Here is a 27,957-nt window from a genome sequence, read left to right on the forward strand (position 1 = left end):
AAGAAGAGGAAAGAAGTTTTGACAAGAGTGGGACCAACAAATGGCTCAAAGATTGCTAATAAAAGGGTATTGAGTCATCCCTCGTGTCATAGAACCATAGAACGGCTTGGGTTGGAAGGGACCTTAAAGATCATCTGACTCCATGTCACACAGCTTGCGCATTGCATTGGGCAGAGCTAATGTAGCGAATGGCATAACGTTTTTCTTAGCATCCTAGTAAATCCTCTTCTGATGATAGTGAGACTGGGTTGAAGAGCTCTCAGGTTCTTCATTGCCTTTAAAAAGAAAAGCCTAATTGCTTAGTGGTGGCCATGATCTATTCTGGCTGCAGGAGGGTTTTACGTTCTATCCTCTACATTCACACGATGATTTTACTTGATCTGTGAATTACAACTGATTTGTGCATGACTAAAAGGCAGAACCCCTTTCTAAGGATCAAGTTTACTATAAGTTTAACACTTTCTATAAGTGTTCTTGTTCGCTAACCAAGAAAAAGGGCATCCGCTACTGCTAGAATGACTTTGAAGTCCATTCCCATCTGTCCTCTTTTCCTTGAGAGAGTTATGCCAAATAAAAGGCACTAGAAGGAGCAGCAGCCTGCTTCTGGCTGCTGTAGACAACATTTTCCAAATCAAATAAGCATATATACGTTGGCATGCTGGTAAAAGGCAGCAGGCCTATCAGCAACAACGAAGAAAAGAGCAGCCTTCTCTCCCAGGAGTTTCAGTCAAATTGCTTTTCCCGCTCTTCCCAGCCCTTTGTCCTGTCTCCAGTTCAGTAGTACTTTGCCCAACATTTGTGTATAGAAGAGAATCAGCAAACAAAACCAGTCACAGTCCAAACGTACGCAAAAACACAGTTAAAAGCACGAGTGGGAAACAGAATCAAGGTAGCTGCTAAACATAGGACTGTCCCTGCCATTCTGAGAGGCCGGCTGGCTAGATTCTGACCAGCCTGGCTGGTCTTCCGTGTCCCAGATCTAGAACTATTAGGCACGCACACGTTGCCTCTGTATGCGCTGTATCCCTGTGCCAGGGCAGACGGCTTTGGGTTTGGGGTGTTCTTCTGTTTCCCGACAGACCGGCCAGCCCGCTGCTCTTTCACGCCCCTTCATCTGCCGTACACCACTGCGATCTCGGGCACCCACCGCGACGCCCGGGGAAGCCCTGCCGCAGGCCGGTGCCGGGCGGGGTTGCCCGGCGAAGCGCCGAGGCTCCCGGCCGCCGCGGCAGGGCCCCGGCCGGCGCAGCAGTGCCGCGGAAGGCCCTTCTCGGAGCCGGGCTCGCAGCGCCCAGGGGCGCGGGGCTGCGGGCGGCGGGGCTCGGTCACCGCCCGGCTCCCCCAGCGACGCCACTGGGGGCGGGGCGGGGCGGGGCCGGGCCGGGCCGCCCCTCCTCGCCGCAGGCTCCGCGGGGAGCGGCGTCAAGGTGGGGCCGCGGGCGGCCGCTGGCACCACGGCACGGCCGACACCGGGCGGTGCGCGGCGCGGGCGGCCCGCTCGTACCTCCCCGCACTCCCCCGCACCACGGGCCGGCCGCCGAACGGGGAGGCTGCTTCGGACGGCGCCCGTCCGGGGGCTCCCCGCGGGCAGCAGCTCCGCCTTCCGCCGGGGGGCGGCTCGGGCCGGCCGCGGCTGGCCGACCGCCCCCGCCCCGCCCCAACCGGGCCGGGCCGGGCCGCCCCGCGCCGCGCCGCGCCGCTCCGCACCGCGCGCTCCCGGCGCCCCCCGCGGCACCGCAGGCGCAGGGCGGGTCGGCCTCCCTCGCCCGCCCCCGGGTGCTGCCGCGGCCGCTCTCGCGAGAGCCGGGCACGGGCGGGGCGCAGGCGGTGACTGACAGCCGTGGGGGCCCGGCGCCGTCGCCATTGTGCTGCGGGGAGAGGCGGCTGGCTCGGCGAGGCCGCCTGCGGGCCCGGCTCCTCCGGTGACCCTGGGTGTGCGCGCCCGCGGCAGTGAGTAGGGGCTCGGCCGCGGCCTCGGGGTGGGGGGGGGGGGGATGGCCCTGCCCTGGGGGCTCGGCTCGGGCCCGCGCGCCGCCTGGAGCCCGCGGCTCGGGGCCAGGGAACCATTTTGTGTCGGGGCTGGCCCTCGGCTCCCTCGTCCCCGGCCCCGCAGAGCGCTTCCGGCGGGAGGGCGCCTCCGAGAGCTCCGCCGCCGCGCCCGGGGCCCCCGTGCTCCTCGTCTCCTGGGGGCGCCCCTGCCTCGCGGGGTGGGGGCAGAGCGCTCGGCGCCGCCCTCGGAGCCAGGCCGGGCGCGGCCGCCGGCCCCCGGCCTCCCCCCGCCGGCCGCGGGGCGGCGCCGTGCCGCTGCGCGGGGCCCCGGCTCTGGGGCGGGAGCGGCAGGGGTGCTGGCACCCGCCGCGGCGGCGCGGGGAGGCGGTCGGCTCTGGCAGGTGTCTTTCTTGACCCGGGGAGGCTGCCGAGGTGCTGCCGATCTTGCGGCTGCAGGTTGGGAAAAAATCGTGAGCAACGAGTCGCGCGGCCGGAGGAAATTGCCCCCGAGGTCTACGTGGCTTGTCGATAAGACGTATTTCGTGAGCAAAGGTGGAGGAAGGCCGCGCGATCAGGAATTGGGCGACCGGTTGTGTATTGCGTCAAAGGATACAGAAGCCTGTAGCCGTAAAAGTTCAAGTTTTAACTAGTAGCATCACCACGTAGTTCAGAGGTAGAAAGCCTCCGTTTATGGGCTGGGAGTGAGGCGTGTACAGCGCTCTGAGTGAGGATACAAGAATGCTTTAAGCTGTTAGCAGAAGGTGTGGTAGCTAGTAAGGGCCTCCCTTGCTGGTGGACAGAATACATCAGATCTCTCCCTCCTCTCTCAGTAGAGGGGGGTTAGGCCACCAGAGAAGAAGTGAGAAGTCCCAATTTTAAGCGTTTGGTGTTATATTTACCTTTTGAAATTACTCAGCTTTCCTGTAAAGAGCTATCAATTTTGGTTTTAATCGGTTAATGTCTGTCTGTGGCTAGGTTAGATGTAGTTGGAGGAATCACAGCTTAAGAAGGGCAGGGTGTTAGAGCTGTCTATTCAAAATAGGCAGTTCAGCTCCACCTCCCAGATAAAACATGGTCATCTCTTTTCCATGTACAACTGAAATTTAAACTTTGACTTCAGAAGTTGTGTTTTTACCCAGTCTTGAGATGCATCGTGTAGTGCCTTGCACCTGAAAACACAGGAGTCCAGATTCTTCCGTGGTGTTTTGTGTGCAGAGTTGAATACCACTGTATGAGCTGATGTAATATTATGCTTTGATGAGGAGTGTTTCTCACACCCTACTCCATTTCCTATTTCTCTGCTGTATAGCCCCTCCACAAATTGTCGGATAGCAGCATGAGTAGTATCAAAATATGGAAGTCACAGAGAAGCCAGAAATGTGGTTTGTCAAGATAGTGAGTTGAGGTTGCACAATGAAGGATGTGGCAGGTGTTGTATTTGAGTAAGGTGTTGTTTTCCTTTCTGGCAACAACAGCCTTTTAAACCAGTTCAGGTTGTAACGCGATTTTTTCTTATTTGTTCCTTAAAAAAGTTGTTTAAGCATTTTTCAGTCTCACTGCCTTCTGTGTAAATTCAAATGACTACTTCATCATTATAGAACTTGCTACAGCATGTTAATCATCAGTTGGGGTTTGGTGAATTTCTTTGCACGTAAAGAAAATGTTTGAGGTTTTAAACTTGACTGCCATTGCGTTCGTTCAAAACAAAAACAAACAGACAAAAAAAACACGCCTCAAGGTACTGTGATATTGTAAAAGGGAACCATTTTAATGCCGAAATACCCTGTAAAACTGATGTTTCCCCTTTCAGGCGAGTATTCTTGTGACTTAAATAATGATTTTTTTAAATGGCGAGATCACAGAATCACGGAATGTTAGGGATTGGAAGGGACCTTGAAAGATCACCTAGTCCAGTCCCCCTGCCGGAGGAGGAACACCCAGATCAGGTCACACAGGAACGCGTCCAGGCGGGTTTTGAATATCTCCAGGGAAGGAGACTCCACAGCCCCCCTGGGCAGCCTGTTCCAGTGCTCTGTCACCCTCACCGTGAAAAAGTTTTGTGTCATGCTTAAGCGGAACCTCCTATGTTCCAGCTTGCACCCATTGCCCCTTGTCCTGTCATTGGGTGTCACCAAGAAGAGCCTGGCTCCGTCTTCCTGACACTCACCCTTTACATATTTATAAATACAAATAAGGTCACCCCTCAGTCTCCTCTTCTCCAAGCTAAAGAGACCCAGCTCCCTCAGCCTTCCCCCGTAAGGGAGATGCTCCACTCCCTTAATCATCCTCATGGCCCTGCATGGGACTCTCTCAAGCAGTTCCCTGTCCTCCCTGAACTGAGGGGCCCAGAACTTCACTCTTAGCCAAGTACTTCATCATACAAAGTTGGATCCCTTAATCTGCATGCCTGTCCCACAGAGCCTGCCACTTTTACTTTGCGTTAAGGTAAAATATAGACAAGCACTATTTTGGATGTCAAATCTCATCGAGACCTACAGCTGTCTTGTCTTACCCACACCCTAGTCTATATTACTGTGACATGGGATTAATTTAGCTTCAGAGTTTTCAACTTGAATGATCGCTTCTTCACACCTAGTGCAGCTTCAGGCAAGTACTAGACCTGCAGTGCGCGTTATGACAGATTACTCTAGAGCTTAAAGTAACCACCATCTTAGTGTCTTCCTTAATGTTACAGACGTTACAAAGAAATGTGATTGTTTTATTGCACAGATAATCTATAGAATGTGGTGTGGTTTAGATTATTAGATTTGTTGTTAGTGAATTTCATTAAATTCATGTGATTGACAGAGCTCTTCTATGCTGTGGAATGCCGCTCAGAACTTTAGTATCAATACAACTGTATTTACAAGTTTGAGAGTTATATACTATTGCCCAGTACTTACTTAGGGGTTTAAATGTGACTTGGGAAGCTTAACCATTGCATGATTTTTTAGGTTCATAATCCAAGGTTAGGCAAATGAGAAGTTCAGATTCCTAAATTGACCTTGCTAAATTGATCAGAAATCATCTGTGGCAAAAGTAAGCATATGGGTTGCTAATGTCTGAAGTATGATCTAGTAACTGGCATGTCTCTCCCTACTACAAGCAAGTAGCTCTTCTGTACCGTCTGAGAATCCACCTAGATCTATTGGTTTAAATGTTTGCTTAAACTTATGTTTGTTATACTTTAAGTTACACGTCTTTTTTTCTCTTTTTTTCTTTTTTTTTTTTTTTTTACAAAAAGTTCTACTAGCAAGATTAAGCATTTAGACTACTTTATGTCGTGTCCTCCATTGTAAAGCTAATGACTGAACATGTACCGGAGCAGTGGCTAAAAAACCTTCCTTTGAGGAAATCAGTAGTTGGATTTTTCACTTGTTCAACAGTTTGATCAATGGACATCTGTACAAACTAACTTTTACCAGGAGAGTATTGAGTAGTCCTGGGTACATGAACTCAACTTGTAACTGCAGCCAGGCATTGGGAATGTCAGGATTGCTGCAGAAGCTTTTCAGAGACTGTTATGGATGAACGTAGCTGAATATGAGGAAATAACTGTACTGTATTGATTTTTTTTTCCCTAATACATCTTTTTCCCATTGCTACTCTCAGAAGGCAAGGTCAGAATTACAAGTCGTGAAATGAAACAGATTGTACCACTTCTGCAAATCACCTGCACTGATGCAGTTGTCAGCCGTCTGTTTTAAGAGCCGTTAGCTGTCATGCACCTCTTCCTGCACCACACAACTGTGGATGCTGTAATGCTGTGAAATTTATTTAAGAGCTATTTTTCGTGGTGTAATTCTTTCTGTACTGTCCTGAGGAGGAAGAATATTAGAAAACCAGTTATCTATCTATCTAGAGCTCTTAAGCAATGTTAAGTTGAAATATCCTTTAAAAGACAGGAATGACAGGATCACTTCTCATGTGGAAAAGGCACCAGCATTTGTTTTAAAATACCTAGAAATACCAACAGAGCAAATATTAACTCAAAAATAAATTTGTATATACATGTGAGACCACATACTGTGGTTTTATAAATGAATTTTCATGGTAGTTGTCTTGGAGAAGTGAAATATTTCTTCGAGACGGGTAGAGTAGTTTAACAGGAAAGTGAAGTTTCACAGTTCTGACCCTGAAGAATAAGCCTGAGTGTAGTTTCTGCATGTAGTTAGTTGATCTTCTCATGTTGTAGATGTGGCACATTAACAGAAAAGTTACTTCTGACTTTAATAAACCAGAGGATTCTTTCTGTGACTCCTGGTTCATTTTTGTGCTAACGTTACTGCTGCAGAGTTCTTAAGGGAGTCCCACTTACAGTATAAGAGTAAGAATATAAGTAATATAATAACAAGAATATCAAAAGCAGCTATGTTCCTAGTTTTCTAACAGTGAATGGGAGGGGGTGTATGGAAGAGGTACGGAAACCTGAGAAAGAATTCATTTCCACATCTTACTGACCAGACCAAAGCTCTGTGTAAATATGTGTCTGTGTGCGAGTAATATTTCTGTTACACTTGAAAACAATTGCGCATGTTTTGTGTGTAGGTCCCTGCTTTTGAAAGAAAAAGTAATAAGCGTGTCCTTCTACAGGGTACAAAAAATGGAATCTAAACCCTCAAGAATTCCTCGGAGGATATCTCTTCAGGCCTCCAGCGCTCCAATAGGATCCCGACCATTAACTGGAAACAGTTTAGCTGGGGCATATAGTGCAAGAGAATCTTCACGGAGATTAGACTCTGGATACCAGGTAATGTGTTTTGACTCTTTCTATGAAGCATACATTCATTTAATGTTTGTTTCTCACAGAGAAAAACGCTAGAGTCCCTGCCCCCTCCCCCCCCCAGGGGGGAATTAAAAGGAAAAGTCTCAGCCAAGGTCTTGCATTTGTGAACAAAAAACATAATTAATCATACAAGGCAATGATTTGACGATCAGGCCAGTGACAGTTTTCACAGAATCACAGAATGGCTGAGGTTGGAAGGCACCTCTGAAGATCATCGGGTCCAACCCCCCCTGCCAAGCAGGATCACCTAGAGCACGTTGTGCAGGATGGCATCCAGGTGGGTTCTGAATATCTCCGAAGAGGGAGACTCCGCAACCTCTCTGGGAAACCTGTGCCAATGCTCGGTCACTACTACAGTAAATAAACGTTTTTGTCATATTCAGCTGGAACTTCCTGTGTTTCAGTTTGTGCCTGTTGCCCCTTGTCCTTTTGCTGGGCACCACTGAAGAGTCCAGCTGCATCCTCTTGACACCCTCCCTTCAGATACTTGTATACGTTGATAAGATCCCCTCTGTCTTCTCTTCTCCAAGCTAAACAGGCCCAGCTCTCTCAGCCTCTCCTCGTCTGAGAAATGCTTCAGTCCCCTAATCTAGTGAACTAGTGAACCCGTGAACTAGTAGTTCTAGGTTTGACATCTTTACCTACTTTTGCTTGTAGCTCCACCTTTAAAAATCAGCTGATTGATTGAGAAAAGGGCATCCTGATACCCTTTTGCTTTAAACTAAAAGAGGGGAGGTTTAGATTGGAGATTAGGAGGAAAGTACTCACTCAGAGGGTGGTGAGGCACTGGAACAGGTTGCCCAGAGAGGCTGTGGATGCCCCATCCCTGCAGCTGTTCAAGACCAGGTTGGACAAGGCCCTGAGCAACCTGACCTAGTGGGTGGTGTCCCTGCCCATGGCGGGGGGGTTGGAACTATGTGATCTTTAAGGTCCCCTTCAACCCCAGCTGTTCTGTGATTCTATGATATGATTTTATGATACTATGGATCTGTTTCGACAGTAGTCACTGCTGTCCTAAACTTGGGTAAATGGGTGTTTCTGGTGAGGGAATGTGAGGATTTTACTGGAATGTTACATTAATAGGGCATTATACTTCATGTGTGGATAGTGATGCATGTATAGGAATACGTTGCAGTTCTAAGAGTTGACAGTAGGATGTACTACTCTGCAGCACGTACTCACTTTGCTTTCTGTAAGAAAAGGTAAGAGGAGAACTTTCAGGTTTACATCATACTGTCCTGTCAGTATGTTAGTACAGCTACACCTGGCAATGGATAGGGCTGTGGCAGAGACCTTTGCTGTTTCATGCCAGCCAAATTGGTTTTTCGCGGGATGAAGGTATGCTCAAGAGTAAGAATTCATACTTTGGAGATGCTTTCACTTTGAAAGAGTATTGTGGTAAGTATAGATTAAACTAATACAGAAATTATTTTGGGACATTTAGAAGTAACCAGAGGGCTGTTGGGTTCAATTATCTTAATTTTGTTCCTGCTCCTGTCAGCAGTTCCCACCTAAAATTTTGGGACTAGAAATGTAAGGGCATTTTGGTCTTTGAAATTGCAGAATTTTAACTTGATGACTAAATGTTTATATTTATCGTATAAAATGGTAATGAATTCGGTCCCTGCTAACAAGCGATATGGGGCGTTGTGTTGTGTAATGCCTTTACCAGAAATATTTTCACAAGTAACGCATCTAATTATCTTTAGTATGATGCATGTATAGCCACATGTTACACTTTGTTATATCTAGCCTGCATGTGTTTGTTAATATGTAGGCTACAAAGAATGTCTAAGGGTAGTCTTCAGACAGTTTTGATCTATTTATTTTTTTTGTATTCTTACCCATTTTTTGTAGACTGATCGCTCGGTAAAACCATCTGAATAAAAAATAATAAAAAGTCTAATAGTCTTGCTCTTTCATAGGGTTTATGGACCCATCTGGTCTAGACAGGATGACACTGAAAGCTTTTGGTCAGAAGATTAGTCTCAAGCTGTGAAGCTAGATAAGTCACCAAACTATTTTTCCACTGTTAAGGAATTAGGAGGGTTATGTACTTGATTTCATTTATTACATGAACTGCAGCATTTACACTGTGCAATGCGTTATCATTTGGCTGTTTTGTGCTGAGCAATGTGCTTCTACTCTGAGGAACGACCTTTACAATACTTTCCAGGTAAAGCAGACGGAAAATAATAGCAGAGAGGATCATGTTGAATTGCTTTTTTCCACTCCAATTTATAGAAGATAGCCTGAGAGCTTGTTATATGAGACTAGTGCCCAGCAGTTAAATAAATAAAACATACGCAAGCGTGCTTTAATGGAAGAAGATGGTAACTCGTCATGTTGAAAGTTGAGGTCCTTAACTCTGTCCTGTTTCTGGAGCAAGTTGGGGTAACACCCCAAAAACCCTATTGTCCACAATCAAATGAGAGGACAGATAAAGGAGGTAATTAATAGAAAAATGTCTTTCCTTTTGCCAGCGGTTTTCTTGTAAACCTGCCTCATTTCTTATTGGGTATACCTTGAGGTTTTTCATGGACGTTTCCCAGTTTATTAGTACCCCACCCTTTCCTGCATTTTCGATATTCAGATCGGATATACATTTCATTTTGAGTTAGAAGATGTATATGATAAGCATGTTATTCTTCAGGAATCCGCTGTATTGAATACTTCTGGTAGAGACTGGGGAATTGGAGAAAGAGAGACCCATGAAACTGCTTGGAAGCTTACAGCGTCCTCTCCAACTCACTACTCAGGGACACTTGATCATCCACGGTCTGGAAGATTCTGGGGAAGCAGAAACAGACTGGTAATAATTTTTAATGCATAATGACTTTTTAAGAAAAGAGGGTTTTACTGTAGCCTTGCCAATCTGAAAAAATGCTAGCAGAAGCTCGCTGTAATGTTTTTAGGTAAGAAGATCTTACCAAGTCAAAATGGAGGGAAAATAAGATGGCAGTGTTAAGAAATTATTCAGAGGATGAAAATAGTAATGTATATTAATTTGACTACTAGTAGAGCCACTCACTTCAAATTTATTTCTTAAGAAGTGACCAATCAAAAAGAAAAAAGGGCATGCATGATTGAAGTCTTTTACATGCTGTAGTCCTACAAATGACAAAATTAACATTGTTTATACTCAGATTGTTTTACTGGCTTTTTCTAGGGCACGGTGGTTTTTTTGGACCTTACCAGCTTTGTGACTTGAGAACAAAGTTCGTAGTTTGGAGGATCTGTTTTAGAAAACTTAACTTTAGATATACTTACAGGTAACATAACAGTTAGTTACATGGTGCTTGCAGCATACTGTGGAAGAAAATGGAGGCCAAACTCTCACCAGACTGAGATCCAAGGCTCAGGCCTAAACAGCTTGCCTTAAGTGGCCTCCATAATCATAGAACTGAACCACAGAATGTCCCTTAACAACTCTGAAGTAGTTTGCTTCTTTGAATTGCTTATGCACTGCAGAGTCAAAATAAAATGCTTTCAGTTGCATTAGAAATAATAAAAATAGAACTGATAGTCCTTTCCAGTTGAACTATTCTGAGATCTAGTCCAACTGCCTGATGATTTCCCGCTTTAAGAGGGGTAAAGCAGACAACTATGAAGACCCTTGGGGGTAGATAGCAAACTTGAAAATTCTGTTCGCTTGAAAACTGAGAGGGCTTTTGGGTACCTAAGGATACTTGAACCGTAAGTAGGTGTCTGTTTTCGTACACTTACTTAAAAGGTGAATGCATGGTCAGAAAAGTGAGGAGTGTGGAAAACTGTGGGGATGGTGGCCTACAGGAGTAATCCTAGTAAATGGCTATAGATATAGTTGGAGCCTCTGGTTGTAGTTGGTCCATGTATATCCAGTTAAGCTAGTGCTGTTGGCTTTTCAAAGTGAGAGGATTTTTTTTCCTTTTAAGATAAATTTTTCTCTTAAATTATGTTTTGATGCGGGTGAACATTGCAGAAGGCTTGAACTTCCACTTGTCAAATAGCAAGCAATTAAAAGATAAATTATGTTAAACACATAATTTGAGGGAAAATTAACCTATTTTCATACTTGGTTTGTGATGTTAGATTCTGTGTCTGACCCTCTTGTCTTTTACGATGGGGAAAGGGAAATAATTAGATATTAATTTCAAAAAATGAAAAGCATTGGCATAAGCTCAGAAAAAAACATTAAAATAAAACACAAGTGAACAGTTAATTTGTTTGGCCAATTAACAAGCTTGGTTTCAAATACTGTCTGGTAGAAGAACAAACAGTTTGATCAAAGTCAAGTTTTTGGTATCCAAAAATCTTGGCTGTGAGTAACCAGACTAACTTCATGGGCTAACACACTTTCCTTTCTTTTTCTCTTTTTTTTTTCCCGTCAGTACTAGGAAGGCTATATACTGCAAAAATTGTTTTTTACTTTTTACACTATTTCAGTTGAGCTTAAGCTTAATAAAAAAGCTTGTACTTTCCCGGTACAAAAAAGACAGGGATCTCCTGGAAAGAGCCCAGCGGAGGGCCACAAAGATGATACGGGGCCTGGAGCATCTCCCCTATGAGGAAAGGCCTAGAGACTTGGGTCTGCTCAGCCTTGAGAAAAGAAGACGGAGAGGGGATCTTATTAATGTTTATAAATACCTTAAGTGTGAGAGACAGAGGGATTTGGCCAACCTCTTTTCAGTGGTTTGTGGGGACAGGACCAGGGGCAATGATCACAAAATGGATTACAAAGTTCTGCACCAACATGCGAAAGAATTTCACAGTGAGGGTGACGGAGCACTGGGACAGGCTGCCTCGGGAGGTTGTGGAGTCTCCTTCTCTAGAGATATTCAAGGCCCATCTGGATGCCTACCTGGGCAACCTGCTCTAGGGAACCTGCTTTGGCAGGGGGGTTGGACCCGATGGTCTCATGAGGTCCCTTCCAACCCCTACAATTCTGTTATTAATGTAATCAGATGCATTTGGTCTAAACACCTTAATAGAAACTAGAGCTACCTCCTAGCTAAGTGTATTTTAGGTTGTTAAAAGATGAGCAGGGTTTGTTAAACTACTAAATAATAAAGGTGATCAGTTACAGCCATTTCTGAAATACAAAATTATCTTTGCTTTGTGATCCTTAAACCTATGTTTGGGCATTTTTATGATATCTTAAGGGTCAGGATTATCTTTCTGCTCTTTAAATGTCATCCGTCTAAAAAAGAAAAGGTGCTGATTGTAGTAGAAACCAGCTTTAGATGTGGAACTGCCTTGAATAAACCTGATAAGGCTGTCAAGAGCACAAGCATAAATTCTATAATATTTTTAAATAAAAAAAGACTTTGCGTCTTAAAGTTATTCTTTGCTGGTCTTGTGGGGTTTATGTTATGTATGCTGTTTTTCAGTATTGTAGGCTGTGGAAGGTACACCTGAAATACTGTATCCATAATTATATTTTTTTTGTGTGTTATTTCAGTCTACATCTTCCTCCTCTCATTTTACATCTGGGTGTTATGGTGAGACTGAGAGAACTCAGGGAGCATATTCAAGACTGCATAACCAGCAGCGAGATAGTGATTCAAAGAGACCTAAGCTGTCCTGTACGTCTACCTCTTCTGTGAGAAATAATGGCTTGACTGCCTTTTCAGGTGAGAGGCTGATTACTAGAGCTGAGCTACATGAGAGTTGTCTGAGAGTAAGATCAGGTCTTACTTAGTTGGAAACAACTTGCTTTGAAATACTATGTTTCTGTTATTCTTCAGTATTAAAAACATCATGGTCAATAGAAGAGCAATTTCACATTGACAGTAGTATATGAAATAGTGAGAATGCTGTTAATGTGTTTGAAAACTCATTAGTACTCATGGAACTTCAACATTAGCTGTACCTATTCCATTTGCAGTGAAGTTGGACTTCATGTTTCAAATAGATCTGAAGTGGTTAAGATTTCAAGGAAAGAATGAGTGCGCTTGTTATGTATGATTTCAGGAGACTAATTGTGTTAGTAAACCTGCATGTGTCAGACAGCAGAAAGAAAATCTTTATGAACTTAGCTCTGCGTTTCAAGAAGCATAGTGCCATAGCTGGTTAGAATGTTGTTGGTAGGGGGTCAGGCCCTACTGAAAAATAACTTTCTTTCCTAAACTATTTCTACAAGCCAGGCAAAAATTAACATTGTACACGAGGAACTCTTCCAGGAAAAACTGAGATTCTCATTAAAGCTGTAAATAACTGTGATATTTGGTTACATGTAATTTAAGCAAATACTTGGATAACTGTAATTTAAGCAATATACTACCAATGGTCTAAAGGCCAGGAAATAATGACAAGCTTCTACTGAAAGCGTTTCTAGAATGTTTTGAAACAGACCCTTAGAGCCATTCAGATTACCTTGTGTGTATAGACCAATTTTGTTTTTATAGAATTACATGGCTATCCAAATAAAACTTAATACGTTCTTACTTAAAACCCTGTACTGTAGATACTTTCTTACTCTTGTGTTAATGGCAGTCATATTATTAACATTATTGTTATGATCTGAGACATGTCTGTCCACTTTTGGATTGGTCATCACCCTGTTGACCAATGAATGCCTAAACATGGATTTAGAAGTTAACAGTATAATAAATTCATGGTGGATTTTTCAGAGCCAATGAAGGATTTTTTTTTTTTTGGAACGAGTTCTGTTCACAGCTTAAGCATGTATAGTTCCTGATTTAGTTGTTGGAGCTATTATTGAAAAACAAGATCTCTTCAAATTGAGCTTTTACCTTCTGTCTCTGTAATATGAGCAAGAACAGTATTTGTCACTGTTCTTAAGAGTTGTGTTTAAAACGCTCTTAAGCTTCAGATGTCTTTTTGGAAAGTCAATCTTAGGAATGCTTAAGAAGTTTCATTAGAATGGCAGCATTTATTAAACCTCGAGTTGCGGTTTTGCCTAACGTGAAGCTACCTAGTAATTAGCTGTCACTGGAAGACAAGACCCTACTTCCCTTCTCCTGTCCTGTATGACTGTTACAGGGTCTGACTCTTCACAAAAGTATTACTGCTTTTTTTCCTGGGTTAGCTTTCAGAACCAACTGCATGGTTAAGTGAGTTGCCATCAGCAGTGGAGTGGTGCTGTATTCTTAGCTTTTTGTTGGTAACTGGCCACTTGATCAGCTTAATGGTATTGCTAAACTCCCCCTTAATACAATATAACCAGAGTGCATGCTAAAGTACCAGCTTTAATGGATTTTAAAATTATTATAAAAACATGGCATATTTTCTTTTCCTAGATGCCTCTTGGAGGTATAGTAGGATTCCTAGATCTTCATCTGTGATGCTCGGTTCTCTGGGAACTGAGCTGGTGAGAGAGCGAAGAGAGTTAGAAAGAAGAACAGATATGTCCATTAATGATCTGGTGGATCACAGTTACAGAAGCAATGACTTTTCATCTTCAACATGTATGTATTGTAAAAATGATAGCTTGTAAACACACAGGCTGCATGCCTGTTACTTTCTTCCCACGTGCTTTTCATATTTTCTTCAAAACACCAACGCAAAAGATCTATTTAATTTAAAGGTATTCTTTTAAATAAAGCTGTTTGGCCGCTCTTCACGTGTTCACTAAAACCATCAAAAGATAAATGAATGGTCTAGCTTATATAGATGCATTCAGTCGTAAGAAAATGGTATCAGCGTTTGCCACGGTAACAGTGTGAATATTCATTAAGTCTCCTTTCTCGTTGTGTATTTTAAGATTTCTTTTTATTTAGCCACATGGAAATAAATTAAAAAAGTTATTTGACTCAAAGAATTTCCACCAAGGCACTCACCCATATCTCTTTCCATTGTGTTTTTTGAGTGTTTATTAGGGAGAACTGCTAGATCATTGACAATACAAGTGAATAAATACATATACTATAGCAAGTGAGAGATCTGTTCAATGGTATCTACTAGGACTAGTATGAATTTCTGCGTTGTCACTTTCACTTTCTCCCTCTTTGGATTGTTGTGGTCTGAGGGGGTCGCTAGTCATTGGTCTTCATCGATACCCTTTTTGCAGATGCAGTAGTGGTATTTTATATGCAGAAGTTAAAACAACAACAATCTTTTTGCATATATAGAAGATGAGTAGAAAAGATTAAAAACCAGTTTCAAATCTCATCCTGCAGTTTTGCCTTGCCAGAAGCGTATGTTTTAATGTTGTCATACTCTACATGACTTTAAATAAGTGGAAAAAGGGGAAGTGTACCTGGTAGAGCCTAATGGGAGAAAAGGATGGGTGGGTAGGCTTGCTTTGTATTGTCTGTGCTGCCTTTCTAGCTGTAGTGTCCCCGTCAAGTGCTATAAAAGTAACTCCTGACTGTGTTCTCTGCTTTGTCGTCAAAACCATATAGCAAATGCTTAGCATCTATGTAGATGTTTCCTTCCTTAGGATATGCCAGATGCATAAACCTCAGCTTCAATAATAAAATAATATGATTGCAGTGCAGAACCTGTAAAAAAAAAAAAAAAAAAAATCACATGAAAGGTTAGGAAGAACTTCTTTACCAAAAGGATTGTTAGGCATTGCAATGGGCTGCCCAGGGAAGTGGTCGAGTCACCATCCCTGGAGGTGCTTAAAAGATGTTTAGATGTAGAGCTTAGTGATATGGTTTAGTCAAGGACTTGTTAGTGTTAGGTCAGAGGTTGGACTAGGTGGTCTTGGAGGTCTCTTCCAACCTAGATGATTCTGTTTCAATCTCAGAATAACTGAAGAAAACTTCTACCTCCTACCTTAATCTACCAATGCCTGTTAAGTATTTAGAATGTTAAAGGAAATGAAAAGTGATTTCCCTTCCTATGAGGTTAGCGTGCATCTGCTGTCCACTTTCCAGCCAAGTCTAGCTATTCTGCGAGAAAGAAGACTATCCTTCTCAGCTGCTTCACTTAATGTCACCTAGACTTGAGCTACAGTAGAATTCTGCGTTGAGGTATGTATGTAGTAATGACAAAAATTATGGTTTTAAGAAAACATAATGTAAATAAACATACTTAAAGCAGTGGAGGGGACGGCCGTGTGGTCATAGTTATCTAACTGGCTATATGTGATTAAGGTAATTGAGGGAGCAACTATGATTAGTAATACAGGATGATTATTAGTAATTTGATCCTGCTTAAGCTGCTTGCATAGCTGGATCTGCAACTGAAGTTGTTGTATTTCTTTGGGAGAAGCAGTAGCTAGTTGATAGAATTGTAGAATCATTTAAGTTGGAAAAGACCCGTAAGATTATCAAGTCTAACTATCACCTAATGCTACTCTATCCAACACTAAACCATGTCCCTAAATGCTACATCCACATGTCTTAAATATCTCCAGGGAGGATGACTCCACCACATCACTGGGCAGCCTGTTCCAATGCCTAATCACCGTTTCCATGAAGAAATTCTTCCTGATATCTTATTAAAACCTCCTGTTGCAAGTTGAGACTGCTTCCTAACGGTCCTGTCACTTCTTGTCTGAGAAGAGAGACTGACACCCACCTTGCTTACAACCTCCTTTCATGTAGTTGGAGAGAACAACGAGGTCTTTCCTCAGTCTCCTTTTCTACAGACTAAACTGCCCCAGTTCCGTCAGCCACTCCTCATAGGTCTTGTTTTCTAGTCCCTTCACTAGCTTTGTTGCTATTCTCTAAACATGTTGCAGCAACTCAACATCTTTCTTGCAGTGAGGGGCTCAAAACTGACTGTGGTACTCAAGGTGTAGGCTCACCACTGTTGAGTACAGAGGGACAGTCACTTCCCTAGTCCTGCTGGCCACACTATTTCTGATGCAGGCCAGGATGGGCACAATATTGGCTCATTTGCAGCTGGCTGTCAACCAGCATCCCCAGGTCCTTTTCTGAAGGGCAACTGTCTAACCACTCTCTATCAAGCCTATATATATATATATATACATATATACATACGGCTGCATGGGGTTGTTGTGACAACCTAAGCAGGGCAGTTGGCATTTATTCTTGTTGAGTGCGATACAATGGGATGCAGCCTATTGATCCAGCCTATCCAGATCAATCTGCAGAGTCTTCCTGCCCTCAAACAGATGAATGCTCCTGCCCAGCTTGGTGTCATCTGCAAACTTAACTGAGGGTGCAGTTGATCCCCTCATCCAGATTGTTGATAAAATTATTAAGCAAAACTGGCCCTAATACTGAGCCCTGGGGAACGCAGCTTATGACTGACATCCAACCAGATTTAATTTCATTCACAATGACGCTTTGTCTGGACATCCTTCTAGATTTTTGCCTAGTGAACAGTACATCCATCCAAGCCCTGAGAGTTAGTGGGAGACAGTATCAAGTGCTTTGGTAAAAGTCCAAGTAAACAGTATCACAGCCTTTCCTTTGTCTGCTAAGTGTGTCATCTCTCTGTAGAAGGAGATTGTACCAGTCAGGTAAGACCTGTCTTTCATAATGCCACGCTGACTGGGTCTGATCACCTGGGTGTCCTGTACATGCCATGCGATAGCACTCAGGATGATCTGCTCCATGACCTTGCCTGGCACTGAGGTTAGACTGACAGGCCTGTAATTCCCCAAGTCCTCCTTCCTGCCCTTCATGTAGATAGGTGTTGCATTTGCTAACCTCCAGTCAGATGGGACCTCACTGGTTAGCCAGGACTGCTGATAGGTTGTTCAAAGTGGCTTAGTGATCCCTTCCGCCAGCTTTTTCAATACCCTTGGGTGAATCCTTTGTGGCCCAATAAATCTGTGTGAGTTCAAGAGGTGTAGTAGATCGCTAACCATTTCCCATTGGTTTATAATGGCTTCATTCTGTTCTGTGTGTCTCCCAGCTTAGCAGGCTGGGTACCGTGAGAAAAATTAGTCTTACTAAAGACTGAGGCAAAGAAGGCATTAAGTACTTGAGCTCAGCCTCATCTCTCATCACTGTTTTCCCTCGCATCCAGTAAGGGATTGAGACTTTCTTTAGTGCTCCGAAGTTTTGTTGCTCATGTATTTATAAAAACATTTTTAATTAACTCATTTTAGCCAAACTAGTGCAGTTGCAGTATTCTTAGGTTACTATTTTTATGTTTTAGTTCTTTTTTAAAAGAAATATAATAACCCCCCCTAAAATCTTCAGACTAGCAAGGTTTGACTTGCTAGAGGTAGAATACTATGATTCTAAGATGTACATTTAATTTAGATACTACTCAATTTCTGTTATCCAAAGTCATTAATTTTATGCTACCTTTAAGCAGTGTTTTTGACTGCAGTTTGTGATGCTCTTCTGCAGAGAGTAGCTTGTAATAGATGGAGAATATACTTGATGTTTCCCATGCATTTTTTTTTCAGATGATTTGGTGTCTGCTACATTGCTGATGTTTATTAATGTTAATTAACCTGTCTTTCTCAGTATACAGGCAGAATGGACCATTAAGTTATTAAATAGTACTGTATATGGACTTTTTTTTTTCAATGTAAGTGTTGTTATATAACTTCTAACAGATGGTTAGTGTTCACCGTTTTCATATTGGTATAAGACAGTGAGTCATACCTTGATAGACTGAAGATTTTAGGGGGGGTTAGATTCCAGACAGAGTTATCAGACTGAAAATGGGCTTGGTTTCAGTTTAACATCAGAATTACGAGAAGTAAGTTTAAACTTAATATTGCTCTGGAGTTTACCTGCCAAATTTGAAACAATTTTGTGAAAGGATCACAAAATCCTGAACTTTTGCATTGACATTTAAGAGTTATCCATCTGGTATGTAAGAATTAGAGCACATCTTGTTATAGTTTTCCTCTGCTTTCCTGCAACAGATCTTCAGGATAGGCCTGCCTCTTCATACGCAGAGGGAGCAAGACCAAAAGAGAATTCATTAAGCGCTTTGAGGCTGAATGCATCCATGAACCAACAGTTGCCTTCTGATCGTCAGCCATCTTTTTTCAACAGAGACTCTAACATAAACTCTTCAAGATCGAGCTATTCTTCAAGACAAAGGAGAAATGAAATGGAATCTCCCCAGAGGAGCATGCAGCCAGCATTTTCTCATACTGCCATTAGAGAAGAAATTCCTTCCTCAAGTGGTTCTGAAAGGGTTTTATCTTCTCAGAGGTCATTAAATGAGGCTGCTGCTGACAGCGAAGGGAGGCGCACAACCAGACAGCTGCTGTCTCGTTTAGCATCTAGTATGTCATCTACATTTTTCTCTCGAAGATCTAGCCAGGATTCATTGCATACAAGGTCATTAGGTTCTGAAGAGTCATCTGTTGTCCCAAGAGTTCAAGCTTCTGCCATGTCTAGTGCTAATGGAGCTGCAACTCCAGAAACGCCAGGACTTCAGACATCTGAAGCTTCTCAGGGATTTAGTTTTCTTAGACGAAGATGGGGTTTATCAGGAATTTCACAGAATCTTAACTCTGATTCGGACGGGGAAAGCTACAGACCAGACTCTGAAAGCAGGAGCACAGGATCCTGGTTGTCATCATCTTTGAGGAACAGATGTACACCTCTCTTCTCCAGAAGAAGGAGAGAAGGAAGAGACGAGTCTGCAAGGATCTCTACCTCTGATACAACTGCTAGATCGCAACATGTCTTCAGAAGAAGAGAGTCAGGTGAGGAGACCTCTCTTGAAGCATCAGATAGCCCGCCTAGGGCTTCTGTTAGCAGACCATCAACACCTGCAGTATCTGGTATTCCTACAGCTACTGCCTCCCCACCAGATTCAACCCACAGCAGGAGAAGTTCGGGAATTCTGCCTGGTTCTCTCTTTCGCTTTGCAGTGCCTCCAACATTAGGAAGCAGTCTGTCTGACAATCTTATGATAACTGTAGATATTATTCCCTCTGGCTGGAATCAGTCTGAAGGACAAGAAAGTGATAAGTCTAAAATACCACCTTCAAGAGATCCAGAAAGACTCCAGAAAATTAAAGAGAGGTAAATTAGTATGTTCTTTTGAGATAATTAAATGTACTTGACTTAGCATGAGAGAGTTTTATGTAACCTTGATGTTAAAAGGTACTTTCCTTCAGAGAAGGATGCAACTCACAGCTGTCACCTACAGGCTCGCTTTTGTCTTTAGAGAAACTTGTATTAATCCTCACAGGTTTGAGAACAGTTGGAGGACAGAAATTGTTGTCAAAAAATCGTACGTGAAACGTGTCACAGTGTTTTGTTGATATTACTTCCTGTTCAGTCTGCTTTTAGAAGATTCTGAAGATGAAGAGGGTGACTTATGTAGAATCTGTCAGATGTCGTCTGCAAGTTCTGACAACCTTTTAATAGAGCCATGCAAATGCACTGGAAGTCTTCAGTATGTTCACCAGGAGTGTATGAAAAAATGGCTGCAGTCCAAGATTAATTCAGGTAAAGGAGACAACAGACTGTGGTAAATGTCTGGGTATGGTGGGAGACTTACCAGTACGATTGCTGTTAATAACATTAAGACACATTTTTGAAAACAGTTGGGGAGAAAAAAGTGTATATATATATATATATTAAAAAAAAAATAAGCAAAAAAACCAAAAACATTATGGCACTTCAAGGCTTTTTTGGTATGTGTATGTGTGTACGCATGCACATATGTGTGCGTATTTTCTCCTGTGAGTTATTTCCAAGAACGGTATCTGTCATTTATAGAACTACATTTTTTTTGTAACGCCTACTAAGATGTTAAACAGAATATAACATTGCAGAGGTCTGGGGCATGAGAAGATACTTTTAAGGGCTACTCTACCAGTTTGGGCAAGTGTGTTCCCAGCAACTCCCTGTGCATGCAGTTCTAATTATTAAGTCTCTTATAGCCAGTCTGACTTTAGCAGAGCGACAGGAATTTTAAAATCAAAAAATATTTTTCTATTGCAACAGTTCTTGAATGCATTGTCTTTTTTATTTTTTAACATATCTTAACTCCCGTTCGAGGCAGTTGAACAGGAATATAGATTTTTTTTAAGATACACTTCAGAAACTGCACACTGTACAGATCTTTTTGTATTACTTATAAATTGTTCAATGAACTTAAGTTCAGGATTCTTAAGACTTAAAATACATGGCCTGGTAGAGACATGAAGATCATGAAATACTTTTTACAAAAGGAAGGTGCAGTTTGTTTACTCGGCATAAGATGACCTGCATCAGAGAAAGGACATATTAAAAGCCTCAGCATGTAGGGGAACTTCATTTGAAGTGTGCAACTTTGTAGATAGAAATCAACAAATTTAAGACACAAATCCATCATAATCTTGGTTTGTTTGTTTTGTTTCTTATGAAACAACTAGTTTCAGACCTGGAACTTCAAGACAACATCTTACTCCAATAATAACTTTAAACTATTCTAGTGTATTTACTTTTGTGTATAACCGGATTACAGTGTGGAATTCAAAGAGCCCAAACAGCAATGATTTTATGCCAGGCTTTCAAGACTTTCAAGAAGTACGGTGTCCAGGCTGAACATGAAGCAAAATACATGCAGCCTGACAGAGAATAAACATTCTGTAGCATTTAAATTCTGATGGTTGTAGATGATCACTACATTTATACCAGAGACCATCGTTTCATCTAACCTTGCTTTGGGAAATAAAACCAAGAAATAGTTACAGTTTTTAGTGCTTATATAATTGTGTCCTGTATTTTAGATTGTTGCAACTTGACACTGATTTCTTAACTTCCCCCTGCACTTCCCAACCAGGTTCTTCTTTGGAAGCAGTAACTACTTGTGAACTGTGTAAGGAGAAGTTGCATCTGAATCTGGAAGACTTTGATATTCATGAACTCTATAGGGCACATGCAAATGAACAAGTTAGTATATTTTGCTTAGTTTGGTAAGTGTTGATTTTGTGTTGGGAGGGCACTCCTCTTTAGAGAAGGAAAATGTTTCCCCTTTTCAGGAGGACTGATGTGCACGTAAAGTAACAAAACCGTGGAACAGATATATCTCCTCAGTATTCAAATTCTATCCTCCTTCTTTTTCCTATTGCTAAGCCTCCAGTAAAGGTACTATATCTCGTATCCTTAAGTGCAGATCTGCAGGTCTTTCATCTATCTTTGCGGTCTAGTGTCTTTGACGCATAGGTGCAGTGGAAATCCTGCATTCACATTTATTAAATCATGATGTGTCTTTCCTTTTAGCGTTTTTGTTTGTTTGTTTGAGAACATTTTAAACAATTGTTTTAAACATACCATTAAAACTATTACTTTATTCCTTTAATTAAAGTGTAAAAACCAACTTCTTTTATAACAGAGCTTCTTGCTGCTCCTTCAAGTGCTTTTCTAAATTAAAAAAAATAATAATAATAATTAAAGGTCCATTGATATTACTGTCTTTTTATAAAATGCACCATCTTATAACCACTGGATTGTGTAGTATTTTACAATGAATACATATTAGAAAGCTGGCATTGATATATTGAATTATTCAGGGGGTTTTCTGTGTTCTCTGGGTTGAATTCTGTGAATGTAGGAAGACTAATGAAATTTGCCTACCTGAGAAGTTAAAAGAAAATACAGAAAAATAACTCCAACTTTGAAATGTGTGAACTTGGCGAAACATCAGCCTCTGATTTTCTTACTATTTAGAGTAAGCTAACTTACTCTGGTACTCTAGCTCCTTTCACCTGGGCCACATCGTGAACGGTCCGTAAGAGTGCTGTCATCTTACATTTTAGCACTACTGAGTGTTGGTTACTGTCACTGTACTTCAATAGAAGTAAGGCCTTTAAAGCTTTTTTCTAAAGAATTAACTTTAAATAATCAATTCAGCAGTAGTAGCATTTCGAAAATTTTCCTTTATTGTAGTGAAAATAATTTCTTGAAATATTTATTAACACCTACGGACAACACTTTTTCTTTCTGTAAAGTATTGGGAACACTGAAAAGAAGCCAAAAAGAAGCCAGCAAAGTTTTGTTTTTTTTTTTTTTTTCAAATGGTACAATTCTCTGCTCCTTAGATTCTTACCTGTGAACTAGTCACACTGACTTAAATAGAAAGAGTTCCACAAATAAAATCCATCTTCAAGGATAACAGGTTAGATCTGTGGTGAGTGGGAGGAACTACAAGTATAATAGCATTTTAGTAATTAATTTGTTTTTTCCTATTACATTTCCCTAACTTCCTTGGAACAACTAGAGATCAAATATGTAGTGCTTCCAATAAAATTGAATTCTTGTTCTGCCTCTTGAATCGCATGTAAATATACTGCTAACATTCTGAATGTTTCTTTTGATCTCCTTTAAGGCAGACTATGAATTTATCAGCTCTGGTCTCTACCTTGTAGTGTTGTTACACTTATGTGAACAGCGCTTTTCTGATATGCTAGGAACTGCAAGTGAGGCCAGCACACGTGTCAGAGTAAGTATGCATTAATTTTATGTCAGGAATTGCTCGTACAGTGAACTTAGAACTATATTGTTGTCTTGAATGACTTAGGAGCTAGATACCCAAGAAGTACTACTGTTAATTAAGAGATTTTGATGTAAAATGGTCTAGATTTGTCTAATGTAGTGACACTATGTTTGATTTGAAACTGAAGGGTACTACGTTATTTCAGTTACTGTGTTGCAAAATTAATTTTGTCAAGGTTATCAGTAACTGATTGCTTTGCGTGTATCTTACCATAACTGCTGGGTATTTATCCAAAACTGGAGGGTTTATCTTCCTCTGTATACAACGTTCAGTTTAGAACATTGGACCATCTGACTTGACAGACCTTTCTCATTATGCCAGTCTGCATTACAGAGGTCTGGACCTTGCTTTGTCCATCTGCTGGATTGAGCCTTAAATAAGTACTTGAAACTGCCGAGCTATAGGATGATTTTCTGACATTAGTCAAAACTCTTAATAATTGGGTTTGACTGGATTCTTGTCACTTAAACGCCTTGACTTAGAAATGCAGTAAGTGCACCTTGGACCAGTAAGAGATCATCATACAAAATCATTTCTGCATAGTGACTCTTTCAAAAATCTGTATTCTACATGTTAATTTGATACTGGATAGTGAATCTCTGTGCTCTTCGACAACTGATCCCCTGAAAGGTATATTTTTTTAAAATTGCTTAAAAAGAATTGGCAATATAAAGCTTGTCTAAAGCTTGTTTGAATATTTGCATAGCAGGTAGTAGGCCTTTGGAGTAGAAGCAGGGCTGTGCTCAAATCTTTTACTGCATTAGAACAGTGGTCCTCTTTCTGTACATGCCCAGTTATATAGCTTATTTTCTGTGGTTCACAAATGAAATGTCCATTAGGAAGAAATTCTTTACTCTGAGGGTGGTGAGGCACTGGAACAGGTTGCCCGGAGAAGCTGTGGATGCCCCCATCCCTGGAGCTGTTTAATGGGGCTTTGGGCAGCCTGGTCTGGTGGGAGGTGTCCCTGCCCACGGCAGGGGGTTGGAATTAGATGGTTTTAAGGTCCCTTCCAACCCAAACCATTTTATGACTCTGATTTTCCAAAAGACACAATCTAACTGTAGCCAGCATCCAGTACAGTTTATTACCTCGAGGATATTGCAAAAGTAAGATGTTCTTAATGTTTCTGATCAGGCACAGCATTACATAGTTGTGTGATGCTACATTTTAAACCAGTAAAGATCACCCATATGCGTTTGATACTGAAACCATAACTGGGCTATGGAAACCTCTTAGGTTATTCTTGTTTCCTTTTACTTGCTGTGTCAGCATCTGTCCTATCATTTAAACAGTGATGTAGATTGTCACTGTTCTTCTAACATTTAGCTGCCACTATTGCCTAGTAGTTACCCTGATTTTAAACTTCATATTTACGGATATATTCTTCAGTGGATTTATGCTTTTTTTTCAATAGCCTCGTTCAGCCAGAGGGCTCTGTTTTGCCATATAAATAGTGAAATAAATGAAATGGATTCAACTAATGAAGTCCTTGTGGGGTTACGGTTTTGTGCATTGGAATTTGTAGGAACGGTTTTCACAAAGCTGCCAATTTCTTATGTGTGTGCAACTCTCAAAATAGATGTGTCTTACAGTCATGAAGATGGGGAGGCACTAACTGCTAACAGAAGCATTTGACATAGTGTGGAAGCTGAAAAAACTGTGCAGTAGCAATTTGAAGTCTAATATGTGGGACTTTATGTTAAATTTTGTATTGATTTTGTAAGTTGAGCAAGTGGGTTAGGATAACCAACACCTGGAATGAAGCTTTGGGATATAAAAAGTGAAGAAAACGTGAAGAAAACTTCTTTGCTAACGTGTTGCAAATTACTGCACATAAACTTTGCAACTTTTAAACTACTTTCTCTCTGCCTTGTTTCTAGTTTATTAACCTTGCAAGAACTCTTCAGGCACATATGGAAGATATTGAAAGTAGGTGCTTCCCCTCTCCTCCTCCTTCCCCCCCCATTAGATCTACTCAAAGTTAAATGAGTGCAATCCTCCTTTGCCAAGATGATTCATACTACCAAACTTAATTACTGAAAAATTGACTTTACCCAGTGCTTTTTCCAGTATCAGTAGAATTATTCTGGGTGGGAGCTGATTTTAATTCTCCATGATGGATTTCCCAATAGCATCATGACTATGCAAGACTATGCAAGTGTTTCCTGCCAGTGATACCAAGATTCTTTGTGAATTCATTCTAGTAGTACCTAATTATGGAAATGGTGGTGACCTTTAGGCTGTAGCCTTTTCATGAGTTCTGGTAGAAAAAAAGCATTTCAGGCTAAATTTGACTGTGCTTAAATTACCATACTTTTCTTGCCCTTTTTGTTTACCTCGTTTTCCCCGCTTTTTGGATGTACATATTCTTTGATCAGCACTGTCCACTTCTGGAATGAATTTAACAGTTCTCAATTAAGGTAGAGGACTAGCTTACTTTTCACCTAGTTGTTCTTCAGTGCGATGAAGTGAGAAAAATGTGTGCTGACCTGTGGTAAATGTAGCCTGAATCTGAGTATTATTTCTGGGCATTGTGAATAGGCAGTGGAAAGGTAATCGGTTTATCTTTTTTTCTAGTGTCTGTTTGTCTGTCAACATGCAAATTTTGTATATGCATTGAGCTTTCAGTGAATAGGACGTGTTTGGAGTATGATATAAGGAATGCTGGGGGGGGGGGAGGATTGTTTAATTCGAGAAGCAGCGGATTATTTCTGCGTTCAGAGCACTACGTAGGTAATATTTTCTATAACAGAGATGGATTGGAATTCAGGATTTATTCTTAAGTTATGTGTATTCTTATCATAGTAGAAGTTAATCTTAGTAAGTGGCATTCCACACAGCAATTTAATCCGTATTTGACCTAGACTTTAACTTGCAGGTGAGGAATACTGACTTGAAATTTATTATTGACACCATTTGAGTTATGTTTCTCTTCTGAGAAATGTTTTTGGGAGGCTGGAGAAGTGATGAGAAAAATGTTGCTTCCCTCTTTATGTTCAGAGAGAGAACAAATTACGTGATTCAAATAATTTCAAGACTGCAGAGCTTGCTTTGGAGGACAGATTAATTCCTGTTAGGCACAAGCTAACTTTACAAACCTATTGTAGATGTTTGTACTTAGTTTTTATCACAGCTGACAAGCATGCGTTTGTCCTTTAATTCATGTTTCAATAGCAGAATCCTATGCATATGGGGACTTTATCTTACGTAGACTGAAAGAATGGGGGTGGAGATAGGAGCTGCTTCCAAGTAGGACTCACTTAATTGTGTTAAGCAACAGATATATATATATATATATATATATATATATGTATATGTATATATATGTGTATATATATATATACATACATATATATATATACACACACAAAACATATGTGTATATATATATAAATGTAAATGTCAGAAATTTGTTTGCTTAGACTAATGAACTTTTCTAGGTATTTTAGTATAAAGTATAAAGATAGTTTAACTGTAGGAGTAATTTCTTCCCCTGTGTTGGGTGCAGCTGTCATAGCTTGAACATACTCTCTCTCCTCTTACTACAGTTGGAATTAGCCACTGTGAACTTTATATAAAAGTTGAATCTCTGGCATAATCATTTTTTCTTCCTTTTATTTTGAGGAGGAACAGCAGGAGGACACTGCAGTTTGTAATGTGGAATTAAGATTTAAAAATGCTACGTTTTTTCAGATGTGAGATGCATTTAAAAATTAAGCTATGAAATTATACAAGGTTTGGGGCCGGTATTACAGTCAGCTATTTATATTATGAAATCACCTTTATTTCCACTACTCATTTCAAACTAAAAGTGCTCTAGTTCTAAATTTAACAGACCTTTATGAAGGCTTCTGATTATACTGTGTTGTTCCAACAGCTTCTGAGGATGATTCTGAAGACTGATGCTGGTGGAACTGTGTTGCAAGAGACAAACGGATGTGCTGCAGAAATGCTGAACTGGCGAGAACAACATCAACATGCATTTGTTTTTGCTCTCCTTAGTAAAAAGTGCATTGAATATTACTGTAGTTTTTGAAGCACTGTTAAATTCAAAATCAACTGCTGCACTGTGGAACTCAGTGGATTTGAGAACTACTCAGCATGTGCAAAGATTAGATATATGTGTGTATATGTATATATATAAGGCAACTTCACTTTTTAAATGATGGGGATGTGCTTCGTTTTGGGAGACATCAGATTTTGAATATTTAAGAAAGCTATATCTCTCTTTATTTCCTTCTTACATATAGTCACATTTCTGGTTTTGTCTATCCAGTTTTGCTCCTCTACTGGCACTAAGTGGTTATTGTGGGTTTTGGGGTAAGGGCGGGCAGGGAGGGTGGGGATGTCCATGTACCTAAGTAGCTTTTTTTTCTTTTCTTTTTTTTTAATGCCTCTTTTGCGGCCTCATATAGTAACTGATTGCTTCCAGTGTTAATGAATGAGCAGGAGGATGAGCAAGGTACAGTAGAGACTGTTTGGTTTTCAGTTTATTTGAAGAGTATTAACTCAAAAAGCAATAAGAACTTGCAGTGGTCTTCTAATACATAGTGTTAATGATGGTTTTTTTATTTACCGGTTTGGAAGTTGGAGATTATATTTGATATTATGTGGGTATTCCATTATGGAATATTGCAGGTGTAAACTCTTGCATTTCAGCATTCCTGGCAGATATGCAACTCGATAAAGACCTAAGTTTGTGTTAGTTCAATCAGACTTTTTTATGTCCCACCTTCACTGTTCAAAGCACTGGTTATCGATGTGTTTTCTAGTGTTGTCACTTCTTTATAAATAAAGTAAAAATGAGGTATGCATCTTCACTGGTATTGTCCATTTTATTTATACATGGATAT

The 27,957-nt window shown here is 41.2% G+C and overlaps 1 protein-coding gene across 9 annotated transcripts; it reads left to right on the forward strand.

Annotated features, from left to right (window-relative positions):
* The first annotated feature begins 1,398 nt into the window (after positions 1 to 1,398).
* On the forward strand, positions 1,399 to 27,918 carry MARCHF7 (membrane associated ring-CH-type finger 7). 9 transcript variants are annotated; one of them, XM_040562603.1, is made up of 12 exons: positions 1,798 to 1,950; positions 6,583 to 6,739; positions 9,429 to 9,587; positions 12,216 to 12,387; positions 14,017 to 14,184; positions 18,525 to 19,319; positions 19,488 to 19,641; positions 19,901 to 20,070; positions 21,392 to 21,501; positions 22,937 to 23,050; positions 24,985 to 25,033; positions 26,982 to 27,918. In XM_040562603.1, exons 2-12 carry the CDS (start codon positions 6,593 to 6,595, stop codon positions 27,005 to 27,007), a joined length of 2,064 nt encoding a protein of 687 aa, XP_040418537.1. In that variant the 5' UTR covers positions 1,798 to 1,950; positions 6,583 to 6,592; the 3' UTR covers positions 27,008 to 27,918. The 9 variants fall into 9 exon arrangements, with proteins under 9 accessions (XP_040418532.1, XP_040418534.1, XP_040418537.1 ...); XM_040562600.1 differs by having other exon boundaries at positions 1,781 to 1,950; positions 18,525 to 19,641; XM_040562601.1 differs by lacking the exon at positions 24,985 to 25,033.
* The last annotated feature ends 39 nt before the right edge of the window (positions 27,919 to 27,957 follow it).

Source organism: Cygnus olor, chromosome 6 (genome assembly GCF_009769625.2).
Source record: "Cygnus olor isolate bCygOlo1 chromosome 6, bCygOlo1.pri.v2, whole genome shotgun sequence".
Taxonomy (NCBI): domain Eukaryota; kingdom Metazoa; phylum Chordata; class Aves; order Anseriformes; family Anatidae; genus Cygnus; species Cygnus olor.